This window comes from Melospiza melodia, chromosome Z (assembly GCF_035770615.1).
Source record: "Melospiza melodia melodia isolate bMelMel2 chromosome Z, bMelMel2.pri, whole genome shotgun sequence".
Taxonomy (NCBI): Eukaryota; Metazoa; Chordata; class Aves; order Passeriformes; family Passerellidae; genus Melospiza; species Melospiza melodia.
Genome location: NC_086226.1, coordinates 62,987,429 through 63,011,171, shown reverse-complemented (window position 1 = coordinate 63,011,171; position 23,743 = coordinate 62,987,429). Strand labels below are relative to the sequence as shown.

At 43.1% G+C, this 23,743-nt stretch overlaps 1 protein-coding gene across 1 annotated transcript in view; it reads right to left on the bottom strand.

The window, feature by feature from the left end:
* Positions 1 to 3,400: 3,400 nt before the first annotated feature.
* The window catches only part of TRABD2A (TraB domain containing 2A), an 83,110-nt gene continuing 62,767 nt past the window's right edge, over positions 3,401 to 23,743 (bottom strand). The window contains exons 5-7 of the mRNA XM_063180566.1: positions 16,314 to 16,404; positions 9,155 to 9,406; positions 3,401 to 5,687 (exon numbers count right to left, since the gene is read on the bottom strand). Of these exons, the coding sequence (XP_063036636.1) occupies positions 5,507 to 5,687; positions 9,155 to 9,406; positions 16,314 to 16,404 (524 nt within the window). The 3' untranslated portion in view covers positions 3,401 to 5,506. The remainder of the gene's footprint in view (positions 5,688 to 9,154; positions 9,407 to 16,313; positions 16,405 to 23,743) is intronic.

Sequence of the window (23,743 nt, the reverse complement as noted above, 5' to 3'; positions counted from 1 at the left end):
AAAGGATGCTGTCATTTTCTTCCACTGGGCTCAGTGCAAGGTGCTGGTGGCTGCTGCTGCACCATGAGGTCAGACAAGATATTAGATCGAGGTGTCATGCTAGCCCTTTTAGCTGCATAACCTACAGTTTTCCTTTCCATGCTGGATTTTCAAAGATAGCAATATAATTATGCTTCTTGGGTTTAGCAACATAGAGCTGGTTTCAGCAAAGGAAGCTTTAATATGAGTTTGATACTCTTTTTGCCCTGGCCTGTACTATTCTCAACTCAAATCCAAGTTGCCAACAATAAAAATCTCTTGTCTTTTTGTCATCCTAATGGGAAATATTTTGCGCTATAGGCATATGAAGGTAAGAGCATCTGTCCTTGATTAAGCTTAATCAAGGACCTATTCAGTGCAAAAGGGAAAATAAATGAGAGGGGAAGTGATAAGGAAGAACACTAAAAGACAGACCGGATAAACAACAGGTAAGAGAGATGATGCCAAGGATTAAAAGTTTCTAGTTACTAATTGATGGATGATTGAAAGAAACTCCCAGGCCCAGCTTTGGAGATGGCCACCTTCATAACTAATAAGAAAAGGGGAAAAAAAGAGGATTGTGAGGATTTGAGATGTTCAAGAGGAGAGGTGTAGTGACTAAGAAAGATTTACACAAGAATATTTAGTGAAAAGGGACAGGGGAGAAACAAGGAAAGGGAGTAGACAGGAAGAGGTACAAAACAGCCTGGTTTGCTGGTCACTACACTTGTCTGAACACACCCTGTGCCTGATCAATAAAGTTGCTCCTATCTTCTTTTGTAAATCTTTCCTTAAATACAGTGGGTGGTGGTCTTGGCAACCAGCCACCATGACAAGAACAGTGGGCATCCTGAAAAACAGCAACTGTGAGGGAGAACAAAGCAGGTGAGGGGCTCAGCTCCAGCAGCCACACTGAGACCTCGAGCCACAGGCACAGGTGCGTGGCACCATCTGCCATGGCGCACAAGAGGGTCTGTGTCTTCTGCCAAGCCACTGAGTGCAGATGCGGGGGGCAGAGCTCAGGCTGCAGCCGTCAGCAAGCAGAAGGTGCTGGGTCCAAGCAGAGGTACCAAGCAGGCAGAGGAGCAGGGCTGGTACCTGATGGCACCTGTGACTGTATGGGACCCGTGAGATGAGCGTGTGAGTTCTGGATCTGTTAACTGTACAAAATGGTGAGTAGGAGCCTTGTGAAGCATGCAAAAGGATTCAGGATCCAGGCGGGAGTGGTGGATAGACAGACAGACGGGTGGGCCATGCCAGTACAAGCTGATTGTGTGCAGCAAGGCAGAGGTGCTACAGAGACCTCTAACGTGCTATGGTTTACCACATACAGAACAGACATAAACACCTCCAGTTGTACAGCACACTTACTCTGCATTAAAAAAAAAATCAGAACTGATGCATTAAGAAATGCAGTTGGCATATTGCAAACATGAAGAGCTTTTAAAAGAAATCTGAGTTTTAATGAAATTAAGGTGCAAGAAATTCCATGTAAAGGCTGAACACATTAGTAGAGAGGGCAGACTAGACAAAGCAGATAAATTCAGTAAAGCACTGGGCATTGGAAGAATATTCAGCTTCTTTTTAGCAGTGGCCACTGAAATTTTGGAAAGGTTTTTTCGTCAATTTTTAGGCTGTAAACCAATCTCTGTACTGTACTTCATCATTGACATCCCAATTTCTAGGCAATTTATTTTGTATTCATTCACAGTGGTACACCTAAACACTTCATGGATTATCAGTTTCCATTCCTGCTGACTAGGTGATGAATTGTTAAGACATTATTTGCCAGCTCTTCTGCAAACTGTTCTACTTGCCTAATTTCCTTTACAGCTAGTCAGTCCTTGGGCTCAAAAAAAAAAAGGCTTTTTCAGAATTCTGAAACGCAACTGCTTTTCTTCAAATATGAGTCTCACCATGGAAAACAACTCCAACATTACAGCTTTGCCTCCCAAGCAGACAAGTATACCCACAATAATAAATAAATAAACAATACAGTTAATTCTGCTGAGTGTAGTACTTTTAGTGTGTGTAAGCTTCCACACATCCAGACAATTTAGGCATCAAGCTTGAAAAAGCTTGAACAAATTTGAAGAGGCTCTTCTGTCAGCCCAAGATCCTTTGGCAAAATACGACTGCAACCTAGGCAATGTTTGGTGATTTCTATTGCAAAGACTATGTATTTTCTTTTATCTCTGTTAATATGAACAAACTTCACTAGAGTGACAGTGGCCCCAGGTCACCTTCTAGAGAATAAGTTCCTTTGCCAAGTAGTACTTTGATTACTATGGTCTAGTTCCACGAGTAGCAGTGCAGCCTAACAACACTGCAAAAAACCCCAGTAGCACTGTGTGGCATTTAAGGAGCTGGCACTCGTGTTGAGGGGAAAGCAGACTGTGTATGTGCACAGGAGCCGGGGTGTGGGATGTCTGTGTAGCGATGAACTTCCCCAGCATGGCTGGGGTGTTTGCACAGCAGCAAAGTGCTTGGAAACATTAAGTCCCCCAGGCAGAGAGAGGGATGCTGTACTTGTGTTGCACATATTTTTGCCTTCCATTCCAGGGCAGGAGACTGATATTCAAGATTGTTGTTGCTTATAGCATTTCTTCTCCAGCATTTTTAATGGCCTTTGTCCATTTTATCTACTTAAATGTGAGTTTATACCCTTGAAGCTATACTGGCAAATAATTTTCCAATTTGCTGCAAAAGTCCAGCACAAAACTTCACGTGCCTTCCACATGTAACTGACGCCCAAACCAACCATTGGAAGGTATCAGAGAACAGTTCTGCTTGCTACCAAGCTCGGGGAAGAGCCAAGTGAGTTTATACAACATTCCACTATGTTAAAACCAGACACCTGAAATCAGGCACCAAATAGCCAGGTGGAAAATCACAATAATATAATGTGTCACTACATGCAGCTGCATATCTGCTGCAATGCAACTTGAAAAGACAGTGTCCTATTTATTTTACTTCTAATCTGAACATAATCCAAATATCAGATTATTACCATTTCTTTAGAAAAGGCCACCTCCATACAGAGGATGTCCTCCTAACCAACTTTTCAGCAGCAGGTAAGAGGCCACCAGGAGGAGCTCTGGCTCCAAATCTCCTCTAGCAGGGAGCTGAAAACATGTCTTCACCAACATTTTAGTCTCAGAGCTACCTTAGAGCAAAAAGGTTCTGCTCCATTTTTTCTTGGGACTCCAGAAGCAGTTCCTCCACTGGGTGTCCATGTGTGGAAAGCTGGACTCTGACCTCCTGCTGGTACTACCCAGCTGCAACTGGGGTGGGGGGAGGCAGAGAGGACAACCAGAGGACTGGTCTGGAAGGAAAAGTAGGGACTGGAACCACTAGTTCAGTTCACAGATATCCATCCAAGTCCATAAGACCCTCAAAAACATCTTTATTTGATTACTTTGCAGAAAGACTCCCAGGATGCAGCGTCTGTAGGCACACTATCCATCACAGTTTAAGTACATTTCTACTTCTCTGACAGTCAGGCACTTGGAAACAGGCTACAAAATGAGTTACACCCCCGGAACTGAATTATCCAGTGTTACTGCGGGTCTCTGTTATTTCAAAGTATTTTCAAACCATCTTTCCTCATGCCAACCTAAGAAAAACATTGATAGCTGTTTCACTCAACCCAGTTACCCCCACAGAGATGAAGCTCAGGAGCCACCCTGGAGGAGAAAACAAAGAGGAAAGGCAGCCTGGGGCTGTTTTACACAGCAGCCTTGTAATGGAAAAAAGAAATGAAAACTCTCCTTCAACCACTTTCTCCCAGTGCTTGCAGTGCTCTTTCAATCTGTGCCACAGGAATGAGATGAACTCCTAAGGTCCTTTCCAAAGCAAACCAAACCACCCAAACCAAACCATTCTATGATCCCATGTGCCCAGTTTGTCAGGCCTGCAGTGCATTTTTGTAAGTAACCTACACTTCATACAATCTGCTCCTTTCAGATCACATTCAGGTCGAGGAAAACAAGCTCCAGGCCTGTCCAGGTGTATGACCAGTGAAAGATCAACCAGAGGGAGAGAGAGGGGAGCCTGGCTGCTATGAAAGCCAAGGAAGACAGAATGCATTCAGGTGCTCAAAGTCTTGCAGTATTACTTGTGAGAAGGAATTCACAATGATGTGGTGCTGTCTTCTACTCTAGCCCAGACACATTTAATTCCCCACAATGCTGTTGCTCACTGTGACACTTAGCCTCTCCTTTCTGTTTTCCTCAGCAAACAGAAGCTGTGTTCAGGCTCAGCCCTTCTGGAAATGGACTGAAATTTTGAGATCAAGAGATGAAAAGCCTGTTAGGAAAGCTGGAACCTTTGTTGTTCCTCCTCTGATGTTCTATAGAAAGCTATGAAAAATATCTACTTTTTCCAATCAATGGAAAAAGCAGTGAAGTAGGTGTAAAGGCATAGGGAAAGGAAACCTGAAGGTTTTTGTCTTACTGGGACAGATGATTACTATCTTTTCCAGTTACTAAGCTCCACACAGTGGCTCTAAGTTCACCCATGGGTGAAACTTCAGAGATCTTCCCAGGCAATGAAACCCTGCTAAGAGATAGGGGTGAAATATTGCTCACAAATTAAGTGTGATCACAAGAGAATGTCCTGTACAAATTCAGAAAATTCATCACCACTTCCAAGCTTCTTTACATTCAACAGTCAACAACACATCTACTTCACACAGACAGCAAAGGACTTAATTTGGAAAGTAATGAACTCAGTAGAAAGCTTGAAAGGATTTTTTAGAATTAAGTCTTAATTGTGCAAATCACCTCTTGAGAACCTATTTTGGGAGACTCCAACATTATGATTTGGGAAGTTCCCACAGAATTGTTTTTTTCTTAAATGTACATTAGTTTGCACTTATGAGACTTGCCCAGCCACTAGAGGTTCAGGGGACCCATCTTAAATAGCACCAAACAGACAGCAGACACGTTCTGTTCAGAAGTGTTCACTGTTTTATTCTACTGTAGGTGTTGCCATGAACCTTTATATGTAATCTGGAGCCCTAACAAGCAAGAATTAAAAGCATTACCAGTAGAGACATAAAATACCAACTCTCTTTCCCAGCTGTGCTCATATGATCAAAATATTCTGTTCTAATAAACTAGTCAGTGGTGTGTAAATCTTTTTACAAGGCACTGAAGGTGAAAAATATGTACTTTAGTTGGGCTCAAACAGCTAAACAACAGCTATGTTATAGCGGCATTATAATCTCCCCAAAGTATTATGGGATAACATGAAATAATTCTTCTGCAAGAGAAGGATAAATAACACTTTCATTAAAATATCTTCTCCTCTATTGGGAAGGTCAAACCAGTTAACAGAGTTAATGATCTGGACTCAAGAAAAGGAGGCGGTTTAAGAACACCCCAAAGAATAGGTGTCCCACTCATAGTCTTCTATTTCTTTTTTGCATAAACTTCTTTTTTTGATTTTTAAGGCAAGAGTCTTGCAGCTTGGATCCTCCTGTGTCTCAATGAAGCATTATCTTACACAAAGTCAAAGTCAGCAGTGGAAGGCAGAGGGAATGGTGAATCTGGTGAGCGCTGCTGGCGTCTGCGCGAGCGCGGCTGGGCCGCCCATGGCCCCGGGGCTGGGGCTCGACCGTGATGTAGCCATTGATGATGCGGATCCGCGGAGGAGGATCAGTAGCACTGCAAGGCAAGAGAAGAACATCAGTCCTGACCCAGCCCACAGCTGCCCAACAGCCACAGAGCAGGAGGTGGTCAGCCTCTGTGACCCCCTGTCAGTTTTCTGGGTCCATCCGAATGGTCTCTTGTACAAGTTACACACTGACCAAAAGTCTGTGCCTCCTAAATGGCAGAGTGCTGTTTTGTCCCTTCCTCACACATGTGGACAGCTCCCACACCAGCCCACAAGGATGAGGTGCTACCCAGCCAAACTGTGAGGTAGACATGAGGGGGAACAGTGAAGAGACTGAGGAGGGTGATGACAGCACCAAAATACTGGCCCTGTCTCAAGTCTACCCAGCCTGCTCATCGGTCCCATACAGTCAGTCAGGTGGGTAAGATGACCATATTCCTAACCTCTGTCAGCTAAGCAGAAAATAGATAAGAACAAAATAAGCGTTGTTGCAGAGGAGTGTCACTGCTGGGGCACTTGTTGAGCACAGCTGGAGTGAGGCACCTGTTTTCTGAGTACATCTTCCTCAGCCATGCTCCATGCACCAAACTTCACAGGGGTCCACCTTGTTCCTTTACTGTATGATCACTTCCACAGAGAGAGATCATACAGTACAGGAATTACAAAAAGATTTACATGACATACTTCAAGCAGAGAAGAATGGCTTCCAGAAACATATCCTAGATCACCACATTTCAGAGTATCTCCCAGTGGTAGAGAGTACTCTGACATCGTGATGAACAAGAACTGAATTAGAGCATACATAAGCTGAACTCCCATAGTGGCAATACATGATGGAGGAGAGAAATTTGTATGCTCCAGGCTGCTAAGGCCAACTGAACCTGATCTGGGGGAGATCACACACCACAGCAGGCCAGGAGTCAGAAGGGTCAGACACTACACAGGTTGTAGTTCTCTTTGGCAATGGACTGAAAGCAATGCTTGACACCACAGCTGTGCGACTCACATACCCCCCAGGACTGCAGGGTGCTGTGTAGAACCTGAAGACAAATCTGGACAAAACTAAAAGCAAGTCCACCTGGCAAATACAAACCCAAGTAATTTCTTCTGCAGCCAATCCCCAGGTGCTGTGCACCATTCTTATTTCAGTCCACTAAGCAAAAATGCTTTGGGAAATTAAAGGCAATTACTATCCTTTTTAAAAACACTCTACTCTTCCTTACTCAAAGATCTGAACAATGGCCAGAGAGAAGCCAGCTGGCAGCACATCAAGGAAATACAGCCAGCAGCTGATGCATACAGGGGCACGAACCAAGGCCATTCTGACAAGCGCACTACAACACTACTAAATCACTTGAGCTGCACCTTTCACATTTTCAGGCTCACAGGAGGAATCACAGAATTATGTAGGTTGGAAATAACCTTTAAGGTCATCAAGCCCATCTGTAAACCTGAAAGCTGTGAATGGCCCATTCGTAAGAATCCCAACAACTTTACTGGTGTCTGCACACCCTGAGCAATGTTTGGAGCGAGGGCTGAGACTCCCAGGCAGACAGGCCCTGGAGCCCAGAGGTGCTGGATTTCCCTGGGAAGGGATGCTCAGCCCAGCCCAGCAGCGGCACGGGCACTGTGGCAGAGCCCAGCAGACAGCCAGGGATTTACAGGAGCCCAGTGCACGGGTGGGGCTCCTGCCTGAGGGACAGCTGCCTTCCCTCCCTCAGCACATGGGCACAGCAATCTCCCAGGCATCCTTTGTCTTTCCCAGCATTACCATGCAACATCTCCATCTCCAGATGTTTAAGCTCCTCTCTGCTGCTAAGGAGTCGCCCCTACAAGGCATTTGTCATCTAGCACTAGGGTAAGCTTCTAGCACAGAGGACATCTTAAATAGTAGAGGAAGAAAGGAAACATAAAAAGAAGAAAAGAAAAGCAGCTTTTCCTGCTCCCATACTTATGCAAAAGTTTCCTAGACTGCCATCATTTGCTTTGCTTTTGCCTCACTACTGCCTGGCAGTACTTCAAATCTATGCAGCCCTAACATGCCTTCAATTTGGTCACAGTAGCACATGTAATTTTCCCTCTTCTGCTAAAGGCTTGATACTGCAAGGGCACAGGCGTCTTAGAGTCACTGCCCTCTGACTTCCTGAGCTTTGTGGGAGCAACTGCATGTGAAACACTGAACATGGCACCGTGGAGGCACAGTGGGAGATTAAGACAGACATTTGTTAGCATTTTGACTAAACAGACTATCAACATAAACTCCAAAAATCCATTCACAATCAGCTAGTATAAACTACATTAACAGAAAGTAAATAGTACACTAAGAGACAAAATCAAGTGTGATCAGTATAGGATTTGTTATATTGGTGAATCTTGGACTGTGTGTAGGTCTGTCAGAGGACATGTTACATGAGCATTTGTCTCCCAGATAGAGAGCAAAGAAGGGAATGTGGTCTAAAAGATCTGACAATGGCTGAATGCCTCAAAGAGAACAGCTGCTGCAGCCACTTGTGGCCAGCCTGAGCCATGTATCACTCATAGCAGTGGTACAATTAGGATACAGAGACATGAAAGGAAAAGCATGGAAAGGAGAACTCTGCTATACTGAATAATGTGGGGAGCAGGAAGAAGTATTCTTCAGAGGGGAAAAAACCCAAATAATGTACAGGCTTCATTTCAAGAACTGTCAGACCTTTTCCATTACCCCCACCTGTCTGGTTGTTTATGGTATCACAAAAATTTAATGCCTTCAAGCTGAGTATGGCAGAGATACAAACACATAAAGTACAAAAGAAAGCATATTTGGGCATGTGTGTTATCTAACAGGAGGGAAATGTTAAGGTATACATTCAGTCACAGGCCTTATTATAGGTAATGAGAGAAATTGGCCTTTTTTGTTTTTCTGTGGATTGCCGTAGTTCTGGTAAGTAAGCTTTTCTGGATGAAAAGTAAGGGATATGTGTGAACATCTGCCCCACAACACACAGAATTTTTTATATAAATTCTGCCATCCATTAGGCTGTCATGTTTTTTCAGACTGAAATAATACAGAAACTGAAAATACTGCATGAATATTGCCCAAGTACAAGGAGAACATATGTCAGGAATGATAGTTTCCTCATATGCAGCAGCTTTTGTTTAATGGTCCAAGGCTTTGATCTGTACCATCTACCACCGGACCCAGCCTTCCATGAAAGAGAGGACTGCCATTTGCTCACAATCCCTCAAGCCCAAATGGAAAATGATCTAGACAAGACTTCCACTTGTTTTATGCCTAGTTTTCCACAAATCTAGCTATGCAAAGAAAAAAAAAAGAAAGCTTTTTTTTTTTTGCCACTAAACCACTAAACGCACAAGAAACCTCATGCAAATGCTTCAGAAAGAATCACAGCAGTGGAGAAGGTCAGATCCTGTCCACAGGACATATCTACCCCTGCAGAAGTTTGAGGGTCTGTACGAAACCGTCTAAGGTAAAGTCCAGTTTGACAAGCCATCCCCCTCCCCAGCCATTAGATACCTTTCTTCAAGGCGAACCCAGAGGTCGTTAAATTGTCGCAGTTTTTGCTTCTTCTGCTGCTTTTTCTTCTTCTTTTTGTACTTCCTGTCTACTTTCATGAGCACATCAATTCTGTCAGGGAAGAGCAGGTGAGGCAGGAACTCTCCCTCCTCCTCTTCCTCCTCCTTCTGGGGGTGTAGTGGGAGCTCATGGGACATGACATAGGGACTGTGTGATGATGAAAAGGCTAACAAGGTTTTGGGAGATTTTTGGCTGGAAGAAAGAGAGAACACAGATAGCATTTAAAAGGCTTTGAGGCAAAATCCTGTATCAAGGCACATACATATAAAATAGATATTTCTGCCTGGATGCTCATGTCTCTGCTGTGTATTCCTGCTCTCTCTTCCTTAAGCCAATATTGATTTTATGATCAAAATAGTACTCTTTAGCAAAAAAAAAAAACCTTTGGAAAAGAGGCAGTCTGTGTCAGAGGAAAGAATGCAGTCTGGATAAGGGCGGAGTAACTCTTGGTAATAAGCTTGCACATCTAGAGACAAATCCCTTTTAAGTCAGAGTCAAACCACACTCCTCTAATCTGGTTTGCAGCAGAACACAGACCAGATTATTTCTTTCAACATTCCTGCCCAGAACAAACTAACTTGGGGGACAAAGGGAAGGGCAAATAACACAACTAAAGCACACCAGCTGATGAAACCAGGTCTGGATCAGCACCTCTCACTGGTGGAGAAGGTAAGAAACAAGCTAGCTCACAGACCATGACCATGGCGACAGAAACACATCTTGAAAATTGCCGCCTTTGAAGGGAAAGGCTTAGCATACCATTAACAGTAACATGGCTGCATGCTGGACCCAGAGAAGGCTGAGGTTCTCAATGACCACTATGTGTCAGTGCTCAATGGCAAGTGTTCCAGCCAAGCTGCCCAAGTCAGGAAAGGCAAATGAAGGCCCTAAGCACAATGTAGGAGAGAATCAGGTTTGAGACCATCTAAAGAGCCTGAAGGTGCACAAGTGAGTGGGAGATTCATCTGTGGGTTCTAAGGAAGCTGGCAGATAAGTTGCTAAGCTGCTACTACTAAATAATTTCTGAAAATTTGTGGCACTCAGGTAAAATTCCCAACACCTAGGAAAAGGGAAAAATAACCCTCATTTTTGAAAAGGAGAAAGTAAAAGTCTCACCTCTTGTGTGAGGCAAGATCATGGAGCAGATTTTCCTGAAGACTAAAACAAACATGGAAAACAAAGAGGTGATTGGAAGCAGCCAACATGGCTTTACCAAGGGCAAACAATGCCTGTTAAGTTCGATTATCTTCTCTGATGGGGCAGCAGCACTGATGGACATGGCAGAGCAACTGCCATTGTCTGCCTGGACATAGGCAAAGTGTTTGACACTGTCTGACATGACATCCTTGTCTCCAAACTAGATAGACACAGATTTGATGGATGGATTGCTTGGTGGATAAAGAACTGGCCAGAAGGCCGCACACAAACAATTGTGGTCAACAGCTCCTTGTCCACATGGAAACCAGTGATGAGGGGTCTCCCTCCGGGGTCAGTCCTGGCACCACTGCTGTTCAAGATCAGCGGCATGGACAGTGGGATCAAGGGCACCCTCAGCAAGTTTGGCATCAGCACCAAGATCTATGGAGCAGCTAACACACTTGGCAGGCAGCAATGCCATCCAGAGGGGCCTGGACAGGCTGGAGAGGTGTGTCTGTGCAAACCCCATGAAGTCCAACAAGGCAAAGTGCAGGGTCCTGTCCCTGGGTTGTGGCAATCCCAGACACAGCCACATGTTGAGTGGAGATTGACAGCAGCGCTGAGGAGAACTTGGGGGTGATGATTGAAGAAAACTTTGACATGACCCAGCCATGAGCACTCACAGCCCAGGAAGGCAATGAGACCCTGGGCTGCATCCAGAGCAGCGTGGGCAGCAGGGGAGGGAGGGGATTCTGGCCCTCTGCTCTGCTCTAGGGAGAGCCCACTCAGAACCCTGCATCCAGCTCTGAGGTCCTCAGCATAAGAAGGACATGGTGGAACTGCTAGATCCAGTCCAGAGGAGGCCACAACATTGATAAGAGGACTGGAGCACCTCCCTGTGAAGACAGACTGAGAAAGTTGGGTCTGTTCATCCTGGAGAAGAGAAGGCTGTATGGAGACCTCCTTGCAATTTCCCAGTATCTTGAAGGGTCCTATTGGGAAGCAGGAAAGGGACTCTGTCAGGAGTTGTAGTGACAGGAGTAACAGACACTCCTGTCTGTTACTGAAGAAGGGATGCATTTAGGACAGGTATTGGGAAGAAATTCTTTACTGTGAGGGTGGTGAAATACTGGAAGAGGTTGCCCAGGGAGCTTGTGGTGCCCCAGCCCTGGCATTTTCCAAAGCCAGATTGCGTAAGACCTTGCAAACTGGTCTAGTGGGAAGTGTCCCTGCCCATGGCAGGGGGATCAGGACTAGATGATCTTTGAAGTCCTTTCCAATCCCTTAACATTCTATGTTTCTATGATTAAGGAATCCTTTGGGCCATCTAGTCTGCATCAACTGAAAGCAGATTAATTTTGGCATCACCAAGTTCACTGTCTTCTCGTTTTCTTTTTGACGAAGGCAGATAGTACAAAGCAGTGGATTCACAGCCTTTACAAAAAATCACATCAGAGAACATGTCTGACACATAAGAGACCAGAGCTCAGCACACAGTTGTGATACTGGCTTCTAGGGTTGAATGCAAAAGGGTGTAATGTTGTTCTGCCACTCAGATAAAGCACACCAAGGAGCATGAAATGGTGGTCTTAGTGGGTTTTATGGACAAGTATGGAAGTCTACATGAAGGGGAGGAAACTGAGAAATTGCATCTCTCTCATAAACAGAGCTGAGCTTTGCACACATTTATAGGACGTAATGACGGAGTGGGAGTCAGACCTTAACCTCCCAGCTGCCCAGATCCTGCATTAGGCTGGTAGCATTATTGGGAATTTCAAAGGAGCTCCAGTGAGATATGTACTGAGACTTTGGGCATGTACAAACTGTCCTATACAAGACAAATCTTGGAAACCCCAAGTAGAGCTCCCAGGAAAAGCTCTCAGGGCTATGACTACTCAGCTTCCTGCAAAGATGATAAATTGAAAAAAGCAACAATCAGCTTCACTATGATTACTGAAGCTGTTTCTTTATTTTTAGAGCAAGCAACATCTCATCTATACTCTAAGGTAGGCAGTCTGCAGTATCCTATTCATTCATGGCTTTGCTGGGCCACATTTCTCATTGTTTGGAACAAATTTCCCTTGTTACTTGTTTATGAGCATCTTGGACAAAACCACAAACTCAAACCACTCTGTGGGTACACAGAACCTAACAGGAATATCTGACTGATCTTCATGGCTACTTCATAAAGAGAAGAAATGCAATAGTCTTTTGTAACAAAAGGGCAGACTGGCTTGGGCTGAAATTCAGGAAAGTAACAGGAAACCACAGACCACCGAGCAGAAACCTGCCTTTAATCAATGAAACTTCCCTAGAACTGTGTTCCTTTTTCAGCTTCCAATGACATGAAAAGGAGGTGGTCTGGACGGAGGCATATTTCAGCATGGGTACACTTTTAAAGCTAGCCCATCACTGTATGCACACTTATTGACAGCAAATACAGGGTAGCTCCTGGAGAAGGGGAAATGAAGTTGTGGACTAGAACATTGAGAGAGTAGATGGAAAACAAAGATAATTTGTCCTATTTGCTGCAAGGAAAATCAGAGTGATCACATGTTTTTTGAGAGAGTCTGCCGCAGAATGGACCCTAGCTATCAATCTCATTCAAAATCATTGCAGTGTCACACATTGTCACTGCCTCTGGACTGTCATCACCCTTCAGCTCTCCTCCTTAGCTGCTTCACATCATCCACTCTTTAAACAGATTAAATCAGGTTGCTAGAGAGAGCTAATGAGAGTTCATCCACCTTGCAGAGTGATGAACTCTCATTAGCTCTCTCCAGCAACCTGATTTAATCTGTTTCAAGATATTCTGCCCACGAGTCCCTTTTCCACCATTTCTCTTCACTGTTTTGTTCCTTAACTAAGCCATAGAGTGGGTAGGACCCCACCCCTGTGGATTAGAGTGCCATGCTGCCTGCAGCCTTCCCTTCTGAGCCCATGGCCACACCATGCTGTAGCTCAGCACTGCTACAAGTAGAAGATGACCTGCATACTGCATGGCCAGACATGTATTCTGATAGATGCAACCTCAGACACGTCCATATTCCAAACCTCCTTTCCAACACTTCCTGCAGGCAATTCTTCTAGAGACCACTGGAAAAGGAACAGATTCAAAAGACCATCCTTCTTCCCCCCAGGCCAATTTCCCATCACAGCAGCTAAGGGAGAGTCAGCAAGCACCTTAATTATGGCTGTGACTGTGCTGAATATTTTACAATATATTATTATATTCTAAAATCAGGAACAAGAGTTAAAGACCAAAGTGAGTCAGAAGGAGCTTGACTAAACTTGTGGTACTATTTAGAAACTGTTCTTTGCAATACTGCCTGCTTGGGGCACCTCTTTTGCCTTCCCTGCCTGGGAGAGACCAGGGAGAAGGAACCTTTCTGTCTCCATCTAGGGACATCCACCCCATTTGCTCTGCAGATGGAAAGTACACCTCAGGCAGTCCTGCCTACTACAGGAAAATGAGCATGACTATCCTGCATCCTTATTGGTTCCTACACACAGATATCTACAACATATCTCACAAGGAACTTTTTGTTTAGCCAGAGCACAGGAAGCAGCAGACTGTGCTGCTACAGCGAGACATCATGTTGCAGGGAAAGCAGATGACTGCAGCCTTCCCCCTCCTTGTATTTGAGGATATCTCAACTAATATACCTACTGAGTCTGACACCAGAGCAGTCATTTAAACTCTCTGTCTCAGTTCAACCACTTGCCTTTTTACCCTGTCTCAGTCATGAAGAGTGAAACAGTCCACAGCGCGCAGCACTACACAGGACAACAGGTGGATACAGCTTTACATTTATGTGAGCAGCACTGGGTTTACTGTCTAGGCTGCTCTGCTATTTGCCCCTAGAACAAGCCCGGGATAGCAATTAAGTGAAATCTTCCTTCCAAGCCCTAGGACTCCGACAAACTCTTGCAACAGGTCCTTTCCATCATCTTAAATGCTCTTTTCCTTTGAACCCACATTTTTCTTAAAATGCATTTAATATTTTTAAATCTGTTTCCAAGTCATCCAGAAATGCTAACAGTGAAGTGCCATCTTGTTACTCAGGTTTAGTATCAAGTCTCCAGGGAAGATGATCTATCCAATAGTCCTAATAAGAGGTTTAAGATGCAACTGATGCCAAACTGAGGGCTTTCAAAGGCACAAGAGGCTGAAAAATGAACTCCCACTATGTGGTTATGGAACTGGGTGCCCAGCTATTCCAAGTAACCTTGATACCAGCCCTCCTGATAAGTGAAAACCTACCCCTCCTTTATTCAGTTGTCTGCCCTTACATCTTCACAGAGCAGTATCAGATCTTGTTTATCCTCAGGTACCTATTAAGCTATCTTTCTTTAAGCTTTGAGAAGCTGCTGTAGCTGTTTTTAGGAATACCTAAGCTAAGAATGACAAAAGCAACATGAAAATATCAGTGCAGGCTGTTTTGGGTTTTTCTTTGTTTGTTTGTTAGCTTTTAATCATCCTTACAAACACTGATTTTCTAGGACAACTCCAGTGTCACAGAATCATTAAGTCTTGTGCTTAAGGACAGGTGCTTCTCCTTGTCAGACCACATGCCCAATGGCAGAAACAGGGTTAGGGACTGGCATTCATATAATCATGAGCTAAGTCTTGAATCAGTTTTTTTCAGTGCATGTAGAGTTAATGATGTATGTCCATATTAAGAATCATTGCAGAAACATGACCTGCCAGAATTTCAATATCATGTTTTCAGACAACAGCAAAGGTGGTATAAAGAGAAAAATGAAGCAATCAGAGTATGAGAAAAACAGCTGTTACTAACTTGCACCACACCTGTAGAGTCCTTGGCACAGACCAAGACCCAACACTGTGCCCTCTGCACAAATCCTATCAAAAGGCAGTAGTCCTGCCTGAGAGTCCCACATCAGAAATGTGGGGAAGGAGGGACAGAGATGCAAACAGGGACACTATGGCCAGCACAGAGGACAAAAGGAAAACAGTACTGTAATTGGGACCAATTTCCAATTTTCTCCTTTGTGGTTTTTAGCAGTGAAGAGCGAGTATGTCTGACAGCTACATGTTTGGTAAGAGTGTGGAGAAGGGCAAAGCAAAGATTGCAGACCCTAAGCTAGTGGCAAGAATTACAGGAAGAAGTGAGTCAAAGCACAAGTAATTCTCAGTAGAGAGTGGAGGAGGAGATTACCTGGCATTCTCTAGTTACTGAAACCATGGAGGTGGATAAAAGCATCCATAAAAGTGCGAGATAAAAAGAAGCAGGAAGGGTATATCCCAAAGGACAGCTGCAGGATGAACCAGAACAACAAGTACCTTAGCTTAAAAATGCCGAAGAAAAGAGGGGACATGAGAGCAATCAGTCATAGAGACAGCTTGCAAAGACTCTGGGCAATCACATTCCAGACTGGGAGAGAGTAAACAGAAATAACAAAAAATAGCAGTATAAAAGAAGGGCATTATTAAAAGGCAGGGGAGTCATATAAAAGAGAGGAAAGAGAAACCTGGGAGTCTGTGTGATACAAGACAGCATCAAGCATGCATACTCTGTGGCTGTTCATTTAGGATTTAAAAACTTACAAGGGTAGAAATTTTATTAACAAGAACAATAAAAAACAAACAAAAAAAAAAAATACAAACACCCCCCCCAAAAAAAACCCACAAAAAAACCCCAAACCCACAAAAAACCCACCACAAAACCAACAACGACAAACCAACAAACCAAAGAGCACCAACCCCAACAACAAAACCCCAAAACCAAACAAAATAAACAAACAAAACAGCCTCACCAAAACAAAACCAAATAAAATCCCCTTTCCAAACTAGCTCATGGAAGAGAAAAGCAAACTGCTTGGAAGGAGAGAAAAAGCCTAGCCCCCTCTTAGTTATAATTCCAGCTACCATTCCTACTTCATAATTGTTTACAAACTCCCACCAATGGCTGCTCAGCTAGGTAAAAGCATGCATTACTTGTTGATGGCTTGTCCAGCTGGAGTGTGTTCTACTTCATACCCTTCTCTCCTCAAAACATCAATCACTGTGTTGTTGCCCATGAAATGACCTGTAGTTAAAAGAAAAATGACATCAGAACTCACCAACCACATGGAATGAGGGAGAAAACAACAAAGTCCTTCCTCATCACAGGGGGTGTGCCACACTCAAGGCAGGCAGGCCTTTATCACTCCCCATCAACATGCACCAGAAACAGAGGATCTCTAATTAGTGATTGCTGAACTTTCCCAAGGTCACTCCAATTACTACATTCTGCCTTTCCAAAATGCAGATGTGATTGCAATTACTCTGGTCCCACAGGTTGTTGCATAATGGGCTGCCCAGGGAGGTGGTGGAGTCTCCATCCCTGGAAGTGTTTAAGGAAAGAGTGAATGCGTCACTTAGAGCCATGGTCTAGTTGGCATGGTGGTGGTTGGTCAAAGGTTGGATTTTATCATCTCAGACGTCTTTTTCAACCTAACTGACTCTGTGATTATCAGGCCATTGTGGATTACTTGAGGGAATAAGAGATAAGGTTTGGACACCCCTGTTCAAGAGCAGCAGTGAGTCTACTACTGGTGGTGATGCAAAGAAGGTCAGAATCCTGCCAACACTCTCCACTCTGAAAGCCAATGACTTAGACCATCAAACGGACCAACTTCTTCCTTATATGCCACTGGGGCCAGAAACTTGACCTCAGCCATGCTGATGAAAGGACTCAGTTTTAGAAGGACTTAGATAGTTCTGCCCTCATTCTGTGATTTACATCTCTACTCCATTTTCAGACAGCTGTCGTGGCTGGTAAGATTGTATTTTGGCATCATAGTGAATAAATGACTACTCAAAGATTGCAGGAGCTTTCCTGACTGTATGCTCTGCTCACAGAATAGCTTCCACCATCACTCTAATCTGTCATCAGGCCAGGCTGCTGAGAAGCAGAAGAAAGAGAGAACAAAGACAGAACAAAGACAGAACAAAGGCCTTGCACATGCCCTCATAGATCCAGATTTCATAAAACATTTCTTCATTTAACAGCCTACATAAATTAAAATTGGCCTTTAGCAAATTACTAATTGGAGTGATTCCTTGCTTTTGTAGATGTACACAGTGCTAAAACTGATAGGTAACTCTAGAAGAACTGTTTTCTGATAATACTGTTCATAAATTCATGGCAATAGAACCAACAGAATTATTCTAGTAGCCAGGGAAAGCAGGAAGTTATAAAGAGAATTCTAATAGAGCTGAGACTATCAGGTTACTAAACATAAGGAATTAATGACTTTTCATTCCAAAAGGGGTTGAATGAACTGGAGTACTAAAATACCAGTTTGTCATGCCACAACAGCAAACTGCTTTTAATGTACCAGCTGAAGGCATGAGTTGGATGGTAACATTTGAGCACAAGATGAGCTTTCCCCCAGAGCCTAAAAGCATAAACCAATCTAGCTCAAATGAAACCTTTTAACTGAACACTGCAATGCACACCCATTGGGTACCATATTTTCTCACACAGTAAATGGATTTTGCCCCACCTCCTCAGATTAAATTTTGTCTTCAGAAGGAGCAAAGCTTATGTACTATTATGTTGACCTAACCTAGTACTGATGGTATCTGTTGCTTCAGGATGGCTCAGCTCCAGGTACAGCAAAGCAAGAATTCCACCATGTCAGCAAAAAAGACCAGGTGCAGCAGGGAACAGGAATGACTGCAATGAAATATTGTAATTGAGTAAAATTAGCTACTGTAAAACAAACATTAGGTATATAAGATGCCAGACCTAGCTTCTGTCTCTCACCTTCAACACAGAGGAGAGGTATGTGCAAAGGGAAGGGGAGAGGGATTCACTCCTCCTTCCCTACCTCTACACAGCAGATGAAGGGGTGCTTCCAAAGGGTGATGCATTCCTTTCAAATGACAGGCAGGTTGGTCAACTTGGACTTGTAGAGAAGTGCCCCTCAACTGACAAGGATAGGGGCAGTGTATATTCCAAGTTCAGATGAGGCATTCACCTCATGCAGGCAACAATGCATGAGCCAAATCTCATCTTCAGAAGTGAAAAGCAGGGCCAAGTCTCTGGACTCATATTTTCCTAATCCAAATCTTTCAGAAGAAAAGGGACAAGACATAAAGATAAGCAATCTATGGGGCAATGTATGGTCTTAAAATAATTTTCCTTGAGGCAGTTTAAGAGCTTACAGTTACATGGATTTCATGTGTGAGTGAGCTACTGAATAGCTGCTCATGCCACACCATTAAACATTCTACTCCTCCATCAATCTTCAGTCATCCTTGCTCAGAGCAGTGATTTAGACTGGAATGTAGGAAATCACTGTAGCACATGGATGAATCCCATTTCAATAAGTCGACTTGCTTGAGTGATTTTCTGTAGCTGGGCTCTTTATTTTAAATTTAATTTAATGCAGTGATAATAATGTATTTTTTATCACAGTTATCTGTACATACTTCCACGGAGTGCCTTTGCTCACTGTTGCCAAGGCAATGAACTGTGTCTGCATGTGAGAGAAAAATGATGAGCTAATATTGTGCAAAAGAGAACAGACCAGTTGAATAAATATGTGTGAAAGAGATGCACACAAATACAAACAGGCATGGGATATTAGATTTTTCACAAGACATGATCAATCAGGAGCCACTTAGGATAGGAACATAAAGGGTTGGGTGATGCAGTATTCACTATCCAAAAGGTGGGCCACTCACTTTTCATGAGACAGAGCTTGTTTGTGGCCCAGAGGATCTACAGGTTCAACTGAGTGAGATGCAAGATTTGAAAAGCAGCAGAAGGGTGAGGGTTTGAGGTACAGGACTCTATCAGGAGCCTCTCTAGGGTCAGAACTTTTGACTCATTACTGGGGACCATCACAAAAAGCACTCAGTGGCGTATGAGAGATCAGATTGTCAAAAACAGCAGTAAGAAACACAAGAAAGAGTCACTCCCCAAGGTTTAAGATGAAGCAGCTATTGCTGCAAGGGAGACTTAGATGATAAGTCATGTGACAGGGTGCAGGCCTCTTTCACCTGTTTTCTATTTTAGCCTAACACACATGAATGCTCCCCAAAAGAAAGGCCCTGGGCTCTGTCCTATCAGAAAGCTTTCTCTTTTCTTTCTGTACGTAGCCCTGCATTATCCTCACACCACTAGGTGAAGAGATGCCTCCAAGAGGTCAATTTACTCTGGCAGGGGGTGGGGAGTCATGAATCTTTATTCTTCGGTGTTCAAGCTCAAAGAGAAACTAAGAAGCTGTTGTGTGGACCAGCTCAGCCATGCGCTCTGCTGGAGAGTAAATAAGACCCAGGCCTTTAATCTGCACTTAAAGGAGGTGGCACGCAGGGACCCCAACAGGCAATATGCTCAAAGAACAATGCAGCTGGACCAATGTGCACTTGCAGACTTGACCAGGCATTGTGTGCTTCTGACCTTCCTCAACAGCCATACCCAATCCTGCAGAACACAGGCCCCTCCTGCCCTGAAACCTGTGTCTCCTGCTTGCAGCTTTTACTGTCAGTGCTTGCAGAGCTGCTTCTGTAACCGTGAGAGTTTGGGTAAGTTTTATCTAGATGACTGGGTTTCAGCAGAGATTGTTGAACCCAAATTTGAGCCATTGTGAGTCTGTAATATTTCTGTGTCTAGCAAAAGGAGTTAGGAAATACTGCAAGACAAAGTTTCTGTTTCTGTTAATAAATTTTAATTTTTCACCAAAACCAAGCCTGTAAGACTAATGAAAACTATACTACTCTCTGAATTTCAATAAAATTGACTATTCCAAGCAGGCAAATAAAGTTCTTTGACCTCTTAGAGTTGTGTAAAAGGAAAACCCCACGTATACATAATTCTGTGGTTTTTTTAGTAGAAAGATGGCACTTCCCATCCGCCCCAAAAGCACGTCAAGACCTCACCATTTACAAACATCCCAAGACAATGAATCACTGGACATAGATGTAAAGACACCAAACTGTTTGTTAGGAAACCTGATCTTGACTGCTGACTTCCAAGATGTTGTGGGAACAACTAAAGCACAGAATTATAGCACTGCAATCACAAAACAGCACAAATTAGTCCAGCCACTGGGGACATCATAAAGCTGGACGTTTATTTTGACTACAAGCACTCGAATGGACTTTTGGGGCCAGAGACTCTATGCATCACTGAAACAAATACTTTCAAGAAAGTTTCAGAGGTATGGATCTTCCAATTATTTAGAAACTTCCTGGAAATGCTTACGGTAATTATCATTTGCATTCATTCTTCATAACTTTGCCTTTAACATAAACACAGACTTCTTAAGTACACATTGGGATGCATAACTTGGGAGTAATTTCAACCCAGCTAGTACAATTATGGAAGAAAAAAGCTATACAAAGTATTTTTTATGATCCAAAGCAAAGGAAGGAAATCAGGTGATGTGATCAATTAAATTACAAATCAGTTTCCTTCATACATATGCTTTCTGCACACACTTTTCAAGAGGAAGACGCTCTTTTCAAGCATGAGTATGATACACCCAGGTGTAGCAAGCTCACACTTATCACTTCTCCCAAAATCAGGAGGAGGAAATTTTGCACAGTTGCATTAGATAATCCAAGCAACATATGGAAAACAGAGCCACCAGATAAGTGGCTGGAATTCCAAATCTGTCATTTAAGTGTATCAAATGCAAAACATGTAATACTAAATCCAGTAAATTCTCTCTTCTCATAGTATTTCCAAGTCCCGAAAAGCCCAGGTACCAGAACAGAAAGCAAAGGACAAAGAGCTTGGTATTCTCACAAATACTGCAGGGAGAAGGAAATGACAAAGATTGAAAGGGATGAGGTGGCACCAGTGATGCTGTAAGTCAACTTAAAGAATCCCTGAATTCACATTAGGTATAAGGATGTTTATTAGGTAGCAGTATAAGGATGTTGCATTAAAACACTTCTGCAGGCTTGCAGGTCAAATCTCATACAAACAGCCCTCCTATGGCTTCCAGTGTTTTTCAGACTGCACACCTCCAAACAAAATCCTTACTTTGATTACCTACAAGATGAAATAATAATGAAATACTACTCCATAAACTTCGAACCAAGGTTTTATTCTATTAAGGCCATGATAAGTGTTTGTCCACAAAACCATGATTTTGTGGAAATCTTTTATTACTACAAAGTCTTAGCGGACCATACTTCACTACTCTTGAACGAAACAGGAAAATCTGGTGGGTACAATTGCGGAACAGTGGTGTCTCTGGGCTCAAGAAAGTACATTCCCTAGACATGGAAGGGCTTAAATCAAGTGCCTCAAACTTAAATTCACTCAGGAGGAAAAAATATAATCTTCCATTTCTTCAAAAGTGATGTGGTTTGCTAATCAACTCACCTACGTAACTTCTCAAAGTAGTAGATGTTGTGCAAGTGGCCTTGTACAACATGGCAAATACCATGGAAAAGAAGCATGTGGAGTTACAATTTGAATGAGCCAAAATGAAGGCATTTTTCTTGAGAAAGATAAGAAGATATTAATCTACCTGTTTTTGTTGAAAATTAGGCCTCTTAAATGTAAGACGTGAGTATTTTTTACCTCAGGGATTCCCATTTTTACCCTTAGGCAAGTCAAACACCCTAACAATCCCCCAAAAATAGTGAGAAAAAGCTTTTTCACGGATTATGAGACTGAATTTTTGGCTAAATTAACAGAGAAGAAAAGTTTACATGCCCATACTGCTTGTTTTGTAAAAAAAAAAATAGTTAAGAGAAACAGTTTATATGCAGGCAGCCTTAGCTAGTGGGTATCCATTTACTGAGAGTTTTCCTTAGGTTATGAGACAAGAAGACCCTTACAGAGGTGCTATGCTAGCAGCCAGCACTATGTTACCAGTAAGAGAAGGAATTACCAGTGTAATACCTGAGCTACACTAGTAACACGCACCTCTGCCACTGAACCTGCTCCCATTACACACCACTCCTTCCTTTCCTGCAAAAAAGTTGTCAAGGACTTGAAATTCCCCTAGCTCAAAACACACATTACATGATGAAAGTTTTTGCACCATAGTTGCCCAGTAAAGGCAGCAATGGGCAAACCCAGCACTGATAAGAAGACTGTCAGTATCTGAGCAGAAACAGCACAGTATTTTGGCCAGGCTGATTTTGACAGCTGTTCTAATATATTAGAACAGAGGTTACTGCCTCTAATGGAGAAATGCAAAGCTTTCTTCATTTCGGTGTCAGAGATGTCAGGCGTAGTGCCCTTCATGTGAACCCTGCGGCGCTGGATGTGGGTCCTGCCTCCACACAACATTATCTTTCCCCTTCAGGGGTTGTTGTTCTAATAAACCCTGTCATTAGCATTCTGAAGACTCAAAGAGCCTGCTAAGGAAAACAGTCTCAAAGCTGCTGGGTTGTATCTGGCATTCTCAGATTACAGAGGTACAGGCACACCTTCAGGCACTCAGCCTTTCCTCCCATCCAAGGAAGTTAAAATGCTGCTGCATTCCAGAGACAGAAGCATGCAGGCAATCAGCAAGCCCTTTGAGCCCCGGGAGAAGTGAGGTGGCCCCACAGGACTCATTTAATCTGTTTTTTAAATCTATTTTATCATTTCATTGTCTTCCTGCTCCTCCCACCAGCTTTATTTTACCTCTTCCAGGTTCCACAAATATTCACCCTCTTACAGACTTTTCATGAACTTACTCATTAAACATTTCAAATCTTTAACATAAGGCATAGGTAAATCTACATTCCCTGTGGAGCCCATTTCTCCAATTCCAAATATACTGATGGCAGCTTCAAATTTTCCACGGTGGATTCTGAATTTCCACCAAATTTCAAAGTGATATCTCATTTCCCTGAGCAATGTTGTATTCCCATGGGAAGTTTTTGTTTGGTTTTGTTTTATGTGTATAAACACCCATAGAAGTTGGACAGACACATCCTGGACTTTTACATCATTGACTGCTTTTTACACTCACTGCTGACAGATCCTTTCTCCCATCTTTTTTTACTCAGAGACAAAAAATCTTGGTCTTCCTGCATAATTTCACATCTAAAGATTCCAGATGGAACAGAAAATGTCAAGAAGTAAGACTGAACAGCTCTACACAGAAACAGCACCACCTAACACACCACACAGATTCAGCACACTTGCCCCTGGAATTTTTGTTTTGTTTTGGTTTTTTTGTTGTTGTTGTGGGGGTTTTTTTGTGGTTTTTTTTTTTTTGAGTTTTGTTTTGTTGGGTTTTTTTGTTTGTTTTTGTTCTTTTTTCTTGTTGTTGTTATTGTTTTTGTTTCTTTGTTTGTTTTTTGTTTTTTCTTTTTATGACATAAGGATTGATGGAAAAGGGTTTAGACATGCCTATGTGGCACCTAAGGCTGACACAAAACTGACCTCTCCCATCACAAGGATTGCCTCAAAACCTGGA